This window comes from Salmo trutta, chromosome 26 (assembly GCF_901001165.1).
Source record: "Salmo trutta chromosome 26, fSalTru1.1, whole genome shotgun sequence".
NCBI classification, from domain to species: Eukaryota; Metazoa; Chordata; class Actinopteri; order Salmoniformes; family Salmonidae; genus Salmo; species Salmo trutta.
In genome coordinates, this window is record NC_042982.1 from 17,654,186 (window position 1) to 17,671,159 (window position 16,974).

At 47.5% G+C, this 16,974-nt stretch overlaps 1 protein-coding gene across 11 annotated transcripts in view; it reads right to left on the reverse strand.

The window, feature by feature from the left end:
• Positions 1-16,974, reverse strand: part of LOC115163287 (neurobeachin) — a 284,645-nt gene that overhangs the window by 220,997 nt on the left and 46,674 nt on the right. For all 11 annotated transcript variants that reach the window (XM_029715046.1, XM_029715045.1, XM_029715035.1 and 8 more), the window contains exons 2-5: positions 11,990-12,221; positions 11,344-11,444; positions 10,527-10,622; positions 10,320-10,441 (exon numbers count right to left, since the gene is read on the reverse strand). In XM_029715046.1, the coding sequence (XP_029570906.1) occupies positions 10,320-10,441; positions 10,527-10,622; positions 11,344-11,444; positions 11,990-12,221 (551 nt within the window). The remainder of the gene's footprint in view (positions 1-10,319; positions 10,442-10,526; positions 10,623-11,343; positions 11,445-11,989; positions 12,222-16,974) is intronic.

The window sequence follows — 16,974 nt, forward strand, 5'->3', positions numbered from 1 at the left end:
TGGGGCCCCACAGGTCAGACATCAAACACTAGAGTTACTGGGTCCCCACAGGTCAGACATCAAACACTAGAGTTACTGGGTCCCCACAGGTCAGACATCAAACACTAGAGTTACTGGATCCCCACAGGTCAGACATCAAACACTAGAGTTACTGGTTCCCCACAGGTCAGACATCAAACACTAGAGTTACTGGATCCCCACAGGTCAGATGTCAAACACTAGAGTTACTGGTTCCCCACAGGTCAGACATCAAACACTAGAGTTACTGGGTCCCCACAGGTCAGACATCAAACACTAGAGTTACTGGGTCCCCACAGGTCAGACATCAACGCCAGTTACTGGTTCCCCACAGGTCAGACGTCAAACACTAGAGTTACTGGGTCCCCACAGGTCAGACATCAAACGCTGTTACTGGGTCCCCACAGGTCAGACATCAAACACTAGTGTTACTGGTTCCCCACAGGTCAGACATCATACACTAGAGTTACTGGTTCCCCACAGGTCAGACATCAAACACTAGAGTTACTGGGTCCCCACAGGTAAGACGTCAAACACTAGAGTTACTGGTTCCCCACAGGTCGGACGTCAAACACTAGAGATACTGGTTCCCCACAGGTCAGACGTCAAACACTAGAGTTACTGGGTCCCCACAGGTCAGAGGTCAAACACTAGAGTTACTGGTTCCCCACAGGTCAGACATCAAACACTAGAGTTACTGGTTCCCCACAGGTCAGATGTCAAACACTAGAGTTACTGGTTCCCCACAGGTCAGACATCAAACACTAGAGTTACTGGTTCCCCACAGGTCAGATGTCAAACACTAGAGTTACTGGGTCCCCACAGGTCAGACGTCAAACACTAGAGTTACTGGGTCCCCACAGGTCAGACATCAAACACTAGAGTTACTGGGTCCCCACAGGTCAGACATCAAACGCTATAGAGTTACTGGGTCCCCACAGGTCAGACATCAAACACTAGAGTTACTGGGTCCCCACACGTCAGACATCAAACACTAGTTACTGGGTCCCCACAGGTCAGACGTCAAAACACTAGAGTTACCGGTTCCCCACAGGTCAGACGTCAAACACTAGAGTTACTGGTTCCCCACAGGTCAGACGTCAAACACTAGAGTTACCGGTTCCCCACAGGTCAGACATCAAACACTAGTTACTGGGTCCCCACAGGTCAGACATCAAACACTAGAGTTATTGGGTCCCCACAGGTCAGACATCAAACACTAGAGTTACTGGGTCCCCACAGGTCAGACGTCAAGCACTAGAGTTACTGGGTCCCCACAGGTCAGACATCAAACGCTAATTACTGGTTCCCCACAGGTCAGACATCAAACACTAGAGTTACTGGTTCCCCACAGGTCAGACGTCAAACACTAGAGCTACTGGGTCCCCACAGGTCAGACATCAAACACTAGAGTTACTGGATCCCCACAGGTCAGACATCAAACACTAGAGTTACTGGGTCCCCACAGGTCAGACGTCAATCACTAGAGTTACTGGGTCCCCACAGGTCAGACGTCAAACACTAGAGTTACTGGTTCCCCACAGGTCAGACATCAAACACTAGAGTTACTGGTTCCCCACAGGTCAGACATCAAACACTAGTTACTGGTTCCCCACAGGTCAGACGTCAAACACTAGAGTTACTGGTTCCCCACAGGTCAGACGTCAAACACTAGAGTTACTGGGTCCCCACAGGTCAGACATCAAACACTAGAGTTACTGGTTCCCCACAGGTCAGACATCAAACACTAGAGTTACTGGTTCCCCACAGGTCAGACATCAAACACTAGAGTTACTGGGTCCCCACAGGTCAGGCATCAAACGCTAGTTACTGGTTCCCCACAGGTCAGACATCAAACACTAGAGTTACTGGTTTCCCACAGGTCAGACATCAAACACTAGAGTTACTGGGACCCCACAGGTCAGACATCAAACACTAGAGTTACTGGGTCCCCACAAGTCAGACATCAAACACTAGAGTTACTGGTTCCCCACAGGTCAGACATCAAACACTAGAGTTACTGGGTCCCCACAGGTCAGACATCAAACACTAGAGTTACTGGGTCCCCACAGGTCAGACATCAAACACTAGAGTTACTGGGACCCCACAGGTCAGACTTCAAACACTAGAGTTACTGGTTCCCACAGGTCAGACGTCAAACACTAGTGTTACTGGTTCCCCACAGGTCAGACATCAAGCACTAGAGTTACTGGTTCCCACAGGTCAGACATCAAACACTAGAGTTACTGGTTCCCCACAGATCAGACATCAAACACTATAGTTACTGGTTCCCACAGGTCAGACATCAAACACTAGAGTTACTGGATCCCCACAGGTCAGACATCAAACACTAGAGTGGCTGGGTCCCCACAGGTCAGACATCAAACACTAGAGTTACTAGGTCCCCACAGGTCAGACATCAAACACTAGAGTTACTGGTTCCCCACAGGTCAGACATCAAACACTAGAGTTACTGGTTCCCCACAGGTCAGACATCAAACACTAGAGTTACTTGGTCCCCACAGGTCAGACATCAAACACTAGAGTTACTGGGTCCCCACAGGTCAGACATCAAACACTAGAGTTACTGGATCCCCACAGGTCAGACATCAAACACTAGAGTTACTGGTTCCCCACAGGTCAGACATCAAACACTAGAGTTACTGGGTCCCCACAAGTCAGATGTCAAACACTAGAGTTACTGGTTCCCCACAGGTCAGACATCAAACACTAGAGTTACTGGGTCCCCACAGGTCAGACATCAAACACTAGAGTTACTGGGTCCCCACAGGTCAGACATCAACGCCAGTTACTGGTTCCCCACAGGTCAGACGTCAAACACTAGAGTTACTGGGTCCCCACAGGTCAGACATCAAACGCTGTTACTGGGTCCCCACAGGTCAGACATCAAACACTAGTGTTACTGGTTCCCCACAGGTCAGACATCAAACACTAGAGTTACTGGTTCCCCACAGGTCAGACATCAAACACTAGAGTTACTGGGTCCCCACAGGTCAGACATCAAACACTAGAGTTACTGGTTCCCCACAGGTCGGACGTCAAACACTAGAGTTACTGGTTCCCCACAGGTCAGACATCAAACACTAGAGTTACTCGTTCCCCACAGGTCAGATGTCAAACACTAGAGTTACTGGGTCCCCACAGGTCAGACGTCAAACCCTAGAGTTACTGGGTCCCCACAGTTCAGACATCAAACACTAGAGTTACTGGGTCCCCACAGGTCAGACATCAAACGCTATAGAGTTACTGGGTCCCCACAGGTCAGACATCAAACACTAGAGTTACTGGATCCCCACAGGTCAGACATCAAACACTAGAGTTACTGGGTCCCCACAGTTCAGACATCAAACACTAGAGTTACTGGGTCCCCACAGGTCAGACATCAAACACTAGAGTTACTGGGTCCCCACAGGTCAGACATCAAATACTAGAGCTACTGGGTCCCCACAGGTCAGACATCAACGCCAGTTACTGGGGCCCCACAGGTCAGACATCAACGCCAGTTACTGGGGCCCCACAGGTCAGACATCAAACACTAGAGTTACTTGGTCCCCACAGGTCAGACATCAAACACTAGAGTTACTGGGTCCCCACAGGTCAGACATCAAACACTAGAGTTACTGGATCCCCACAGGTCAGACATCAAACACTAGAGTTACTGGTTCCCCACAGGTCAGACATCAAACACTAGAGTTACTGGGTCCCCACAAGTCAGATGTCAAACACTAGAGTTACTGGTTCCCCACAGGTCAGACATCAAACACTAGAGTTACTGGGTCCCCACAGGTCAGACATCAAACACTAGAGTTACTGGGTCCCCACAGGTCAGACATCAACGCCAGTTACTGGTTCCCCACAGGTCAGACGTCAAACACTAGAGTTACTGGGTCCCCACAGGTCAGACATCAAACGCTGTTACTGGGTCCCCACAGGTCAGACATCAAACACTAGTGTTACTGGTTCCCCACAGGTCAGACATCAAACACTAGAGTTACTGGTTCCCCACAGGTCAGACATCAAACACTAGAGTTACTGGGTCCCCACAGGTCAGACATCAAACACTAGAGTTACTGGTTCCCCACAGGTCGGACGTCAAACACTAGAGTTACTGGTTCCCCACAGGTCAGACATCAAACACTAGAGTTACTGGTTCCCCACAGGTCAGATGTTTAAACACTAGAGTTACTGGGTCCCCACAGGTCAGACGTCAAACACTAGAGTTACTGGGTCCCCACAGGTCAGACATCAAACACTAGAGTTACTGGGTCCCCACAGGTCAGACATCAAACGCTATAGAGTTACTGGTTCCCCACAGGTCAGACATCAAACACTAGAGTTACTGGTTCCCCACAGGTCAGATGTGAAACACTAGAGTTACTGGGTCCCCACGGGTCAGACGTCAAACCTTAGAGTTACTGGGTCCCCACAGGTCAGACATCAAACACTAGAGTTACTGGGTCCCCACAGGTCAGACATCAAACGCTATAGAGTTACTGGGTCCCCACAGGTCAGACATCAAACACTAGAGTTACTGGATCCCCACAGGTCAGACATCAAACACTAGAGTTACTGGTTCCCCACAGGTCAGACATCAAACACTAGAGTTACTGGGTCCCCACAGTTCAGACATCAAACACTAGAGTTACTGGGTCCCCACAGGTCAGACATCAAACACTAGAGTTACTGGGTCCCCACAGGTCAGACATCAAACACTAGAGCTACTGGGTCCCCACAGGTCAGACATCAACGCCAGTTACTGGGGCCCCACAGGTCAGACATCAAACACTAGAGTTACTGGGTCCCCACAGGTCAGACATCAAACACTAGAGTTACTGGGTCCCCACAGGTCAGACATCAAACACTAGAGTTACTGGATCCCCACAGGTCAGACATCAAACACTAGAGTTACTGGTTCCCCACAGGTCAGACATCAAACACTAGAGTTACTGGATCCCCACAGGTCAGATGTCAAACACTAGAGTTACTGGTTCCCCACAGGTCAGACATCAAACACTAGAGTTACTGGGTCCCCACAGGTCAGACATCAAACACTAGAGTTACTGGGTCCCCACAGGTCAGACATCAACGCCAGTTACTGGTTCCCCACAGGTCAGACGTCAAACACTAGAGTTACTGGGTCCCCACAGGTCAGACATCAAACGCTGTTACTGGGTCCCCACAGGTCAGACATCAAACACTAGTGTTACTGGTTCCCCACAGGTCAGACATCATACACTAGAGTTACTGGTTCCCCACAGGTCAGACATCAAACACTAGAGTTACTGGGTCCCCACAGGTAAGACGTCAAACACTAGAGTTACTGGTTCCCCACAGGTCGGACGTCAAACACTAGAGATACTGGTTCCCCACAGGTCAGACGTCAAACACTAGAGTTACTGGGTCCCCACAGGTCAGAGGTCAAACACTAGAGTTACTGGTTCCCCACAGGTCAGACATCAAACACTAGAGTTACTGGTTCCCCACAGGTCAGATGTCAAACACTAGAGTTACTGGTTCCCCACAGGTCAGACATCAAACACTAGAGTTACTGGTTCCCCACAGGTCAGATGTCAAACACTAGAGTTACTGGGTCCCCACAGGTCAGACGTCAAACACTAGAGTTACTGGGTCCCCACAGGTCAGACATCAAACACTAGAGTTACTGGGTCCCCACAGGTCAGACATCAAACGCTATAGAGTTACTGGGTCCCCACAGGTCAGACATCAAACACTAGAGTTACTGGGTCCCCACACGTCAGACATCAAACACTAGTTACTGGGTCCCCACAGGTCAGACGTCAAAACACTAGAGTTACCGGTTCCCCACAGGTCAGACGTCAAACACTAGAGTTACTGGTTCCCCACAGGTCAGACGTCAAACACTAGAGTTACCGGTTCCCCACAGGTCAGACATCAAACACTAGTTACTGGGTCCCCACAGGTCAGACATCAAACACTAGAGTTATTGGGTCCCCACAGGTCAGACATCAAACACTAGAGTTACTGGGTCCCCACAGGTCAGACGTCAAGCACTAGAGTTACTGGGTCCCCACAGGTCAGACATCAAACGCTAATTACTGGTTCCCCACAGGTCAGACATCAAACACTAGAGTTACTGGTTCCCCACAGGTCAGACGTCAAACACTAGAGCTACTGGGTCCCCACAGGTCAGACATCAAACACTAGAGTTACTGGATCCCCACAGGTCAGACATCAAACACTAGAGTTACTGGGTCCCCACAGGTCAGACGTCAATCACTAGAGTTACTGGGTCCCCACAGGTCAGACGTCAAACACTAGAGTTACTGGTTCCCCACAGGTCAGACATCAAACACTAGAGTTACTGGTTCCCCACAGGTCAGACATCAAACACTAGTTACTGGTTCCCCACAGGTCAGACGTCAAACACTAGAGTTACTGGTTCCCCACAGGTCAGACGTCAAACACTAGAGTTACTGGGTCCCCACAGGTCAGACATCAAACACTAGAGTTACTGGTTCCCCACAGGTCAGACATCAAACACTAGAGTTACTGGTTCCCCACAGGTCAGACATCAAACACTAGAGTTACTGGGTCCCCACAGGTCAGGCATCAAACGCTAGTTACTGGTTCCCCACAGGTCAGACATCAAACACTAGAGTTACTGGTTTCCCACAGGTCAGACATCAAACACTAGAGTTACTGGGACCCCACAGGTCAGACATCAAACACTAGAGTTACTGGGTCCCCACAAGTCAGACATCAAACACTAGAGTTACTGGTTCCCCACAGGTCAGACATCAAACACTAGAGTTACTGGGTCCCCACAGGTCAGACATCAAACACTAGAGTTACTGGGTCCCCACAGGTCAGACATCAAACACTAGAGTTACTGGGACCCCACAGGTCAGACTTCAAACACTAGAGTTACTGGTTCCCCACAGGTCAGACATCAAACACTAGAGTTACTGGGTCCCCACAGGTCAGACGTCAATCACTAGAGTTACTGGGTCCCCACAGGTCAGACGTCAAACACTAGTTACTGGGTCCCCACAGGTCAGATGTCAAACACTAGAGTTACTGGGTCCCCACAGGTCAGACATCAAACGCTAATTACTGGGTCCCCACAGGTCAGACATCAAACACTAGATTTACTGATTCCCCACAGGTCAGACGTCAGTTCAACGTCTAGTTTTGATTTGAATGTAAAAAAGGTGAAAAGTTGGGTGAAAAAAAAAATCCCTTATGTTAATGATTTTGTACAAAACGTCATCACATATAATTTTCTTGTTGAAATTATTTGAAAACAATGTTGATTGAACCTGTCGTTGCCCAGTGGGTCAGTACACCAGGTGGGAGGACTATTTGGGTGCTGGTTAAAAGGACAACAGCTTAGATCTCAGAGGTTTCAACCAGGTTGGCTTTGCTAATGATACTGATCATCTGCAACTGTGTTTATGTACCTGTGCTTCATGTGTATTCATCAGTAAATACATGGTTTATAAGCTCACCGGTAGAGATATGGTTTATATGAACTACTCAGAGTAGTCAGGGTGGAGTCAGGGTGGAGACCTGAGCTAACTCCCTGTGCTTACCGCGGGGAAAGTAGGACTGGTCAGGCACCGTGTTATGCAGTGATTCGCACGGTGTCGCCAGTGAGCATTCACAGCCCGGTGCGCTCTGTGCCTGCGCCCCGCAGTTGCCGCGCTAGAGTTGGCAGCCAGCCAGGAAGGATTGTGCCGGCTCAGCGTTCCTGGTCTCCGGTGCGTCTCTTCGGTCCAGGATATCCTGTGCCAGCTCTACGCACTGTGTCGCCAGTTTGCCTGCACAGCACAGTTCGTCCTGTGCCCGCGCCCCGCACTTACCGGGCTAAAGTAAGCATACAGCCAGGACGGGTTGTGCCAGCCCTACACTCCAGACCTCCAGTGTGCCTCCACGGCCCAGTATACCCTGTGCCTGCTCTGCGCACCCAGTCTCTAGTGCGTCTCCCCAGTCCGGTGAGACCTGTTCCGGCTCCAGTGAAGCCTCCAGTGATGATCCATGGTCCGGAGCCTGTAGGGATGCTCCATGGCACGAAGCCTCCAGTGATAATCCATGGCGCGGAGCCTGTAGTGATGATCCATGGCGCGGAGCCTGTAGTGATGATCCATGGCACGGAGCTTGCAGCAACGGTCCCCAGTCCGGAACCTCCTGAGACGGCCTACAGTCCGGAACCTCCTGAGACGGCCTACAGTCCGGAACCTCCTGAGACGGCCTACAGTCCGGAACCTCCTGAGACGGCCTACAGTCCGGAACCTCCTGAGACGGCCTTCAGTCCGGAACCTCCTGAGACGGCCTGCAGTCCGGAGCCTTCAGCGACGGTCTGCAGTCCGGAGTCTTCAGCGGCGGTCTGCAGTCCAGGGTCTTCAGCGGCGGTCTGCAGTCCAGAGTCTCCAGCAGCGGTCTGCAGTCCAGAGTCTCCAGCGGCGGCCTGCAGCCCAGAGTCTCCAGCGGCGGCCTGCAGCCCAGAGTCTCCAGCGGCGGCCTGCAGCCCAGAGTCTCCAGCGGCGGCCTGCAGCCCAGAGTCTTCAGCGGCGGTCTGCAGTCCAGAGCCTCCAGCGGCGGCCTGCAGCCCAGAGCCTCCAGCGGTACAGAACCTCCGGCGATGATCCTCGGTCCGGTTCCTTCGACAACGATCCACGGTTCGGAGCTTCCGGCGAAGATCCACGGTCTGGTTCCTCCGGCGACACAAAAGCGGAGGAATCAGCGGGCAGAGTGGGGGCTATGCCCCGAACCGGAGCATCCACCATGAGTAGATGCCCACCCGGACCCTCCCCTATAGGTTCAGGTTTGCGGCCGGGAGTCCGCACCTTTGGGGGGGGGTTACTGTCACGCCCTGACCTGAGAGAGACGTTTTTCTCTGTTTGGTTAGGTCAAGGTGTGACATGGGGTGGGCATTCTATGGGTTATATTTCTATGTTGTGTTTTTTCCTTTGATTGGCCGAGTATGGTTTCCAATCAGAGGCAGCTGTCTATCGTTGTCTCTGATTGGGAATCATACTTAGGCAGCCCTTTTTCCCTTCTTCTGTGTGGGACCTTGTTTTTGTCAGCTTGGTTTGTTTTGTTTGAGTGTTCTGAGTTACAATAAATATAAATATGAGCACTTTCCACGCTGCACCTTGGTCTACTCATTACGTTTATATGTACAATTCACCAGTAGAGATATGGTTTATATGTACTATTCACCAGTAGAGATATGGTTTATATGTACTACTCACCAGTAGAGATATGGTTTATGTATGTGTACTGCTCACCAGTAGAGATATGGTTTATATGTACTATTCACCAGTAGAGATATGGTTTATATGTTCTACTCACCAGTAGAGATATGGTTTATATGTTCTACTCACCAGTAGAGATATGGTTTATGTATGTGTACTGCTCACCAGTAGAGATATGGTTTATATGTACTATTCACCAGTAGAGATATGGTTTATATGTTCTACTCACCAGTAGAGATATGGTTTATATGTTCTACTCACCAGTAGAGATATGGTTTATGTATGTGTACTGCTCACCAGTAGAGATATGGTTTATATGTTCTACTCACCAGTAGAGATATGGTTTATATGTACTATTCACCAGTAGAGATATGGTTTATATGTTCTACTCACCAGTAGAGATATGGTTTATATGTTCTACTCACCAGTAGAGATATGGTTTATATGAACTACTCACCAGTAGAGATATGGTTTATATGAACTACTCACCAGTAGAGATATGGTTTATATGTTCTACTCACCAGTAGAGATATGGTTTATGTATGTGTACTGCTCACCAGTAGAGATATGGTTTATATGTACTACTCACCAGTAGAGATATGGTTTATATGAACTACTCACCAGTAGAGATATGGTTTATATGAACTACTCACCAGTAGAGATATGGTTTATATGTTCTACTCACCAGTAGAGATATGGTTTATGTATGTGTACTGCTCACCAGTAGAGATATGGTTTATATGTTCTACTCACCAGTAGAGATATGGTTTATATGTACTACTCACCAGTAGAGATATGGTTTATATGTACTACTCACCAGTAGAGATATGGTTTATATGTACTATTCACCAGTAGAGATATGGTTTATATGTTCTACTCACCAGTAGAGATATGGTTTATATGTTCTACTCACCAGTAGAGATATGGTTTATATGTTCTACTCACCAGTAGAGATATGGTTTATATGTACTACTCACCAGTAGAGATATGGTTTATATGTACTATTCACCAGTAGAGATATGGTTTATATGTTCTACTCACCAGTAGAGATATGGTTTGTCTTTGTCTACGTTGATGTTGTTTAGAGGATCCATTCTGAACCAGGTGTTGAGAGTGAAGCCGTTCTGGTAAGGCCACTTAGCAATGGGAGGCAGCGCTATAGCCTGGAGTGAGAAAGGAAAGAGAGGGAAAAACATAATAAGAGGGAATGTCCAGATCACCAGCCCAGCCCAGCGTGTAAAGTCTTACCGCAGCACTGCGTCCGGGGAAGTTGAAGAAAGTGTCTGGACCGTGTCTCTGAGGCATCTGGTTCAGAACAGACAGCAGCTTCACTGCATGCCTCGGCTGAAGAGGAGAGATGGTTGTAGGACAGAGGGAAGAGATGGAGAGAAGAGAGCGATAAGAGATCGAGGGAGGAGAAGGGGGAAGAAGGAGGGAGGGGAGAGAGATGAGATAAAAGGAGGAGAGGTGGAGGAAAGATGGAGGGAGAAGAGAGCAAAGAGATGGAGGGAAGAGAGAGAGGAGACATAAAGGGACATAAAGGGAAGAGAGAAGAGACGAGGGAAGAGATGAGAGAAGAGACAGAGAGGAGACATGAAGGGACATAAAGGGAAGAGAGAAGAGACAATGGAAGAGATGAGGGAAGAGACAGAGAGGAGACATGAGGGGACATAAAGGGAAGAGACGTGAAGGGACAAGGGGAAGAGAGAAGAGACGAGGGAAGAGATGAGGGAAGAGACAGAGAGGAGAAATGAAGGGACATAAAGGGAAGAGAGAAGAGACGAGGGAAGAGATGAGGGAAGAGACAGAGAGGAGAAATGAAGGGACATAAAGGGAAGAGAGAAGAGACGAGGGAAGAGAAAGAGAGGAGACATGAAGGGACATAAAGGGAAGAGAGAAGAGACGAGGGAAGAGATGAGGGAAGAGACAGAGAGGAAATGTAAGGAAGAGATTGAGAATATATGAGCCATGTTCATCAAGTACAACAGGTGATTCTAAACCCCAACTTGTAACCTCTCCTTCTCCTCCCATAACTTACCCAGAGTCCTCTACTCCTACAACTTACCCAGAGTTCTCGGTCTCCCCTCAGCATGCTGAACAGCAATTTGAGCTCCTTCACTGTGATGCTGTAGCTGGCCAGCACTCCTAACATATCCACCAGCAGGTCTACACACACACACACACACACGCATACACACACACACACACACACACACACACACACACACACACACACACACACACACACACACACACACACACTAGTGTTGAGTTGGTACTTCCCCGGCAGATAGAGTTTCATTATTTACTGTAAAAAATCCACAATGCCCGCATATTCACAACAGAATTAAAAAGAAAATTCCATGCTATTAGTTTACCCTCTGAAAATAAATTTTCCTCTAAACTGCTGCACAGTCTCATTATAAAACACACTGTGACTAATGACATTTTCTCTTTTCAATCTTTCCTCTCCTTTAAGCCAAAGGAATTTCAATATGCTTAAAATATTAACTTAATCCACATACATCCACCCAGCACTCTGCAGTGGGTACTGTACTGCAGGCCTACTGTAGGCAACTGGCCATGGAACAAGTTCTATGGACTATGTATTCTCTGTGTGTGTGTGTGTGTGTGTGTGTGTGTGTGTGTGTGTGTGTGTGTGTGTGTGTGTGTGTGTGCTTGCGTTTGCTTGCTTGCGTTTGTTCCTTTACCTGCGATCATGTCGTCAACGGAGCTCATCTTCAGCAGCAGCTGCTCTATGAGGCCCACCTCAGTGCTGGTCTGGAGGTTACGGACACTCTTCCTGAGGATGGCTGTGAACATGGACCACACCTCAGCCTGGCAGGTCACATCACAGTGCTCCAACAGCTCTACTATACAGCCCAGGCTCTCCGCTGCCGCTATGATGAAGTTCTGTTCCAGGTCAAACTCGCCCCCCACCAGCTGGAGAGGAGAGGGAGAGGGAGAGGGAGAGGAGGAATGGAGGGGAAGGGACAAGAGAGAGGGGGTATGAGATTAACAGGCATGATTGCCAGTTCAGTAAGAGAGGGGAGGCTTTTTCCTCTAAGAGACTGTGATTGTATTAGAAAAGGGTATTGGAGTTGTAATGTAAAATCCAATGTTGGTTGGAAAGTGGAGGGGAAGGGGCATACTGTATCGATCACCCAACAATCATTATTCTATTCTTCAAGCTCAACAGGCAATTAATTGGCCGACTCTAGTAGCGCGTGATACATACAAAGAACACACTGTACAGAGGCTGCATCTTAATTGGTGGGCATGGAGGCAGACATGCATAAAATAGGGTCAGAAACCCTCCAGGTAACATCATTGGCACTGACAGGACAGAGTCTGCAGCAAATAAGGCAAGAAGTAACAGAAGAAAAAAGAAGAGAAAAAAAGAAGAAAAAAAGAACTAATAGCAGATCTAGCAAAAGAGAGAGAGAGCGTGAAAGAACGTGAGAAAGAAAGAGGGTGAGAGAGAGGGGGGGAAAGTAAGGAGCAATCTGATGTGGTTCAATGGCCAAGCTGTTCAGACAACAGATTCCTATAAAGCAGAGTTTACAGTAACAACCTCCTGCTAAATATAGACTGTGTTCACACTGTTGCACACTGAACAGACTACCTGGGTTCAACAGACTGCACGGGTCCTCTCTCCTTTCCTCTCCTATTCCTACCCCACCATCTCCTCTGCTTCCCCTCTCCTTTCCTCCCTTCTCCTCTCCCTCCCTTCTTCTCTTCTCTCTCGTCTCCTCTCCTCCTCTCTCCTCTGCCTCCCATCTCCTCTCCTCGTCTTCTATCCTCTCCTCTCTCTTCTGCCCTCCTCTCCTCATCCCTCCTCTCCTCATCCATCCTCTCCTCTCCCCATCCCTCCTCTCTATTGTCCTCTACTCTGCTTTGTCTAAAGTTAATATTCCTTTTCATTTATTTACCCCTCATTTTATTTTGGTAGAATTCAGATCCAGTAGTAATTGTTCTGTTATAAAAGGCATCAATTACTTAGTGAGCTTAGTGTGGTAATACCTGTCTGGTACTAGAGTACAGAGCCCAGGGAAAGTATTCATGTGGAATGTAACATCTTGACAAAAACGTCCTTTTCAATGAGAGGAATTGATTTTCAGATCAGACTGTGTGCAGTTGAAGTTAGGATAATGTCTGAGGTATTAGGAAAACCATGACCAGATCAATCATGTTTATTTGCTTTCTCATCTACACCAGAGAATCAGGATTATGACTAAGAACTAGCTTCTCCATTACATTGTGAGTTGAGCAAAAAAACTCAACATTTTTACTGCAAATGTATTGGCAGACTAGTAGGCCATGGTATAGAGACAGAGGAGAAACAAAGAGCCCTGCAGTCTGGGCTGAACCTAATCTCTCTCTCCTACCTCTGTCCATTCATCACTTCATCCCTCCATGCACAGACAGCAAGCAGCAGACTAATTACAGTTGCACATCCTAGTAAACTGCAGCCATTGTGCTCAGAGAGGAGAGGAGGAGAGGTATAGATGAAGACATGGGATGCGTCCCCCTATTCCCTATTTAGTGCTCTGGTCAAAAGTCTCTGGTCAAAGTAGTGCACTAAATAGGGAATAGAGTGGCATTTGGGACGTGGACATGGACACAGATTAGCCACTTAGTCTGCGTTTACACAGACAGCCCAATTCTGATCTTTTTTTTTGTATTTTTGGTAGTTGGTATTTTGACCAATCAGATCAGCTCTGAAAAAGATCTGATGTGATTGGTCAAAAGAACAATGTGTGGAAAAAATATCAGAATTGGGCTGCCTGTCTAAACGCAGCTTTAGAAGCTTTCAGCCTCTCTCTCAGACAGCCAGTCAGACTGTTAGAGTAATTATACCAGCCATTATACACACCACTTTAGCCACTTAAAACTGGCTAAACCATAATCAATACTAAGAACTCAGTGACAGAAAATGTATACACGTATACGTGTATACATTTAGCTTGAGTTTGTTTAAACCATACGTAAGAAGAACTCGAGGGTTATCAAAGACTCAGCAGATTCAGAAATATAGGCACATTATGTAAGCCTGAGGTATGCCAGAGGCAACGAGAGCTAACACGATGTCCTGTACAGCAGTACAGCAGAATATCTGCATTCTAAACTCCAGAGAGGTATCCAAAATAGCACCCTATTCCCTATATAGTGCACTACTTTTGACCAGAGCCCTGTGGGTGCCATTTGGGACCTCAAAAAAGGATTTGGGGCACTCCTAGCCAGTGAGAGGACAGCAGAAAGGAGAAAACAAGGACACAGTGAGTCTAATCATCAACAAAACCTTGAAGATGAAAAGAACAACTTGTGCAGTCCAAAGTCTTGGTGGTGTATCTTCAATCGATCACGATCTCCTGGTTGGATGAAAAACAGAATAACTACTTTTTAACTTGAAATGTTTAGTATGCATAGCAGTGCCATTGTTTCCATTAGCAGAATAACACTTTCGTTTACAATCTCTTTCTGGATTTAGAAACCATCTTCAAATCAGATTCTTGATTAGGTCCCACAATCACCCAGGCGCCAGATGTCTCTGTGTGAGTAGCTGCATTAAGAATGAGCAGAATGTATATTGGAAACATACAGTCTGGTTACATATAACTGTCACACCCTGATCTGTTTCACCTGTCTTTGTGATTGTCTCCTACCCCCTCCAGGTGTCGCCCATCTTCCCCATTAGCCCTATGTATTTATACCTGTGTTCTCTGTTTGTCTGTTTCCAGTTCATCTTGTTTGTCAAGTCAACCAGCGTTTTTTGTATCAGCTCCTGCTTTTCCCCAGTCTCTCTTTTCTCATCCTCCTGGTTTTGACCCTTGCCTGTCCTGAGCACGTCCGCCTGACCACTCTGCCCGCCCCTGATCCTGAGCCTGCCTGCCATTCTGTACCTTTGCCCCGCCTCTAGATTACTGACCTCTGCCTGACCTGACCCTGAGCCTGCCTGTTGTCCTGTACCTTTGCCCCACTACTCTGGTTATCGACCTCTGCCTGACCTGACCCTGAGCCTGCCTGTTGTCCTGTACCTTTGCCCCTGTTGCTGTAATAAACATTGTTACTTCAACACGGTCTGCATCTGGGTCTTACCTTTATCCTGATAATAACAACGTACCTCCTCCACCATCTAAGAATATAGTATATGTTAAGGATTACTAGAAGTAACAGGCTACATATAGATATAGGCTCAGTGTTAGTACAGTGACAGAAATTATATCCATTTCAATTTAACTCTACAGTACCGTTCACTTTTTCTCACTACAACCTCTCCCTCTCTCTTTCTCCCCTCGCTTGTGTATTAACCTCCTGACCATTCATCTCTGTTACACTTAACATCCTGATCAGTGATTTGTTCCTTTCTCCTGACTGCATCTTGACAGGATGACGAACCAGAGAGAGGGGGGAGAGAGAGAGATTCTTGGTCACCATGGTGACGGCAGTAGGTTGGACTAGTGACGTAATCTTCAGTAGGTTTCCAGTCTAAACAATGGACAGTGAATCAGGCAAAAAAAAATGATTAGAAGTGATTTCCTATTTTCAGCTGTTGGTGAGAATGAAAAGAGAGAAGGAGAAAGAGGATTACATCAAGATCAGTAATATAAGATGCCAAAACATGTTCAAAAATACACAGCTGCTCCATAATAAGAGGCATCCATTGTGAAGGCCCGGGCTATACTACTGTATCCAGCATCAGAGTACACAGACAGCACATGCTAGTGTGTTGTTTCGGTTTCCATGTCATCCTAAATAAAAATAAAAAGCTGGTGGACTTTCAGTTCTTCCATTGGTGCAGCAGAGAATGAGTACAGCAGCCATGTAGCAGCAAACCGTCTGGAAAAGAATTAGACGAATCGCTCAAAGATCAGCCTCACAGATTGGTCGATGATTGTGTCTGCACCCTGTGTGCCTACACCAAGTCACAGTGATAACAGAACAGCATAACAGGACAAGACCAGGGTTTTATCCCAAATGGCACCCTATACACTTTATACTGCATTACATAGGGAATAGGGTGTCATTTGGGACACAACTCAGGGCTAGACCAGAACGGATCAGGTCAGCCTGATAGTGTGTAAACTACTTAAGCTGCTCTCTGTCTCTCTGACACTGACGTGTACAGTAATCTTCAGTACTCTGCAGGCGTGTGATCTTACACAGCCACTCCAGTAGTCTGAGGGAGTAAACCCAGGGCTCTTCTCTCCCTCCTCGAGACCTGACAAAATGTAATGACTACAAAGGTCAGGCTCCCGCTCAGCCCAGTCCAAGCTGTGTAGTAGTGTGAATAGTGGGACACCACAGCTGCTCTGATGCTCTGGGGACTAGAACCACTTCCTCATTCCAACATGATGTAAATGAATTCACTAATTTGCATAACTGGCAGAACAGCCTTTTGTGAGTAAATGAAAAAGGCAAAACGCACAAATTAAACCCCCTTTTGTAGCTGTCATGATCTATACTCTAATCAACAGGACGTCAACGTCATACACACACCAAAACACCTATAAAGGTTTAGTCCCAGTATACTAGCCATGTAACAAAAAGGAAACAGTCTTTTAAACAGCAGCTTTGATGAATGTGTGTAAACTAGGCCATGATGCTACTGTGAACAGAGCACATATCTGAGAGCCCAGTTACACACTGGTTTCCCCTTTAAGACAAGCCACAACCCACCTCCTGCTTCCTGCTT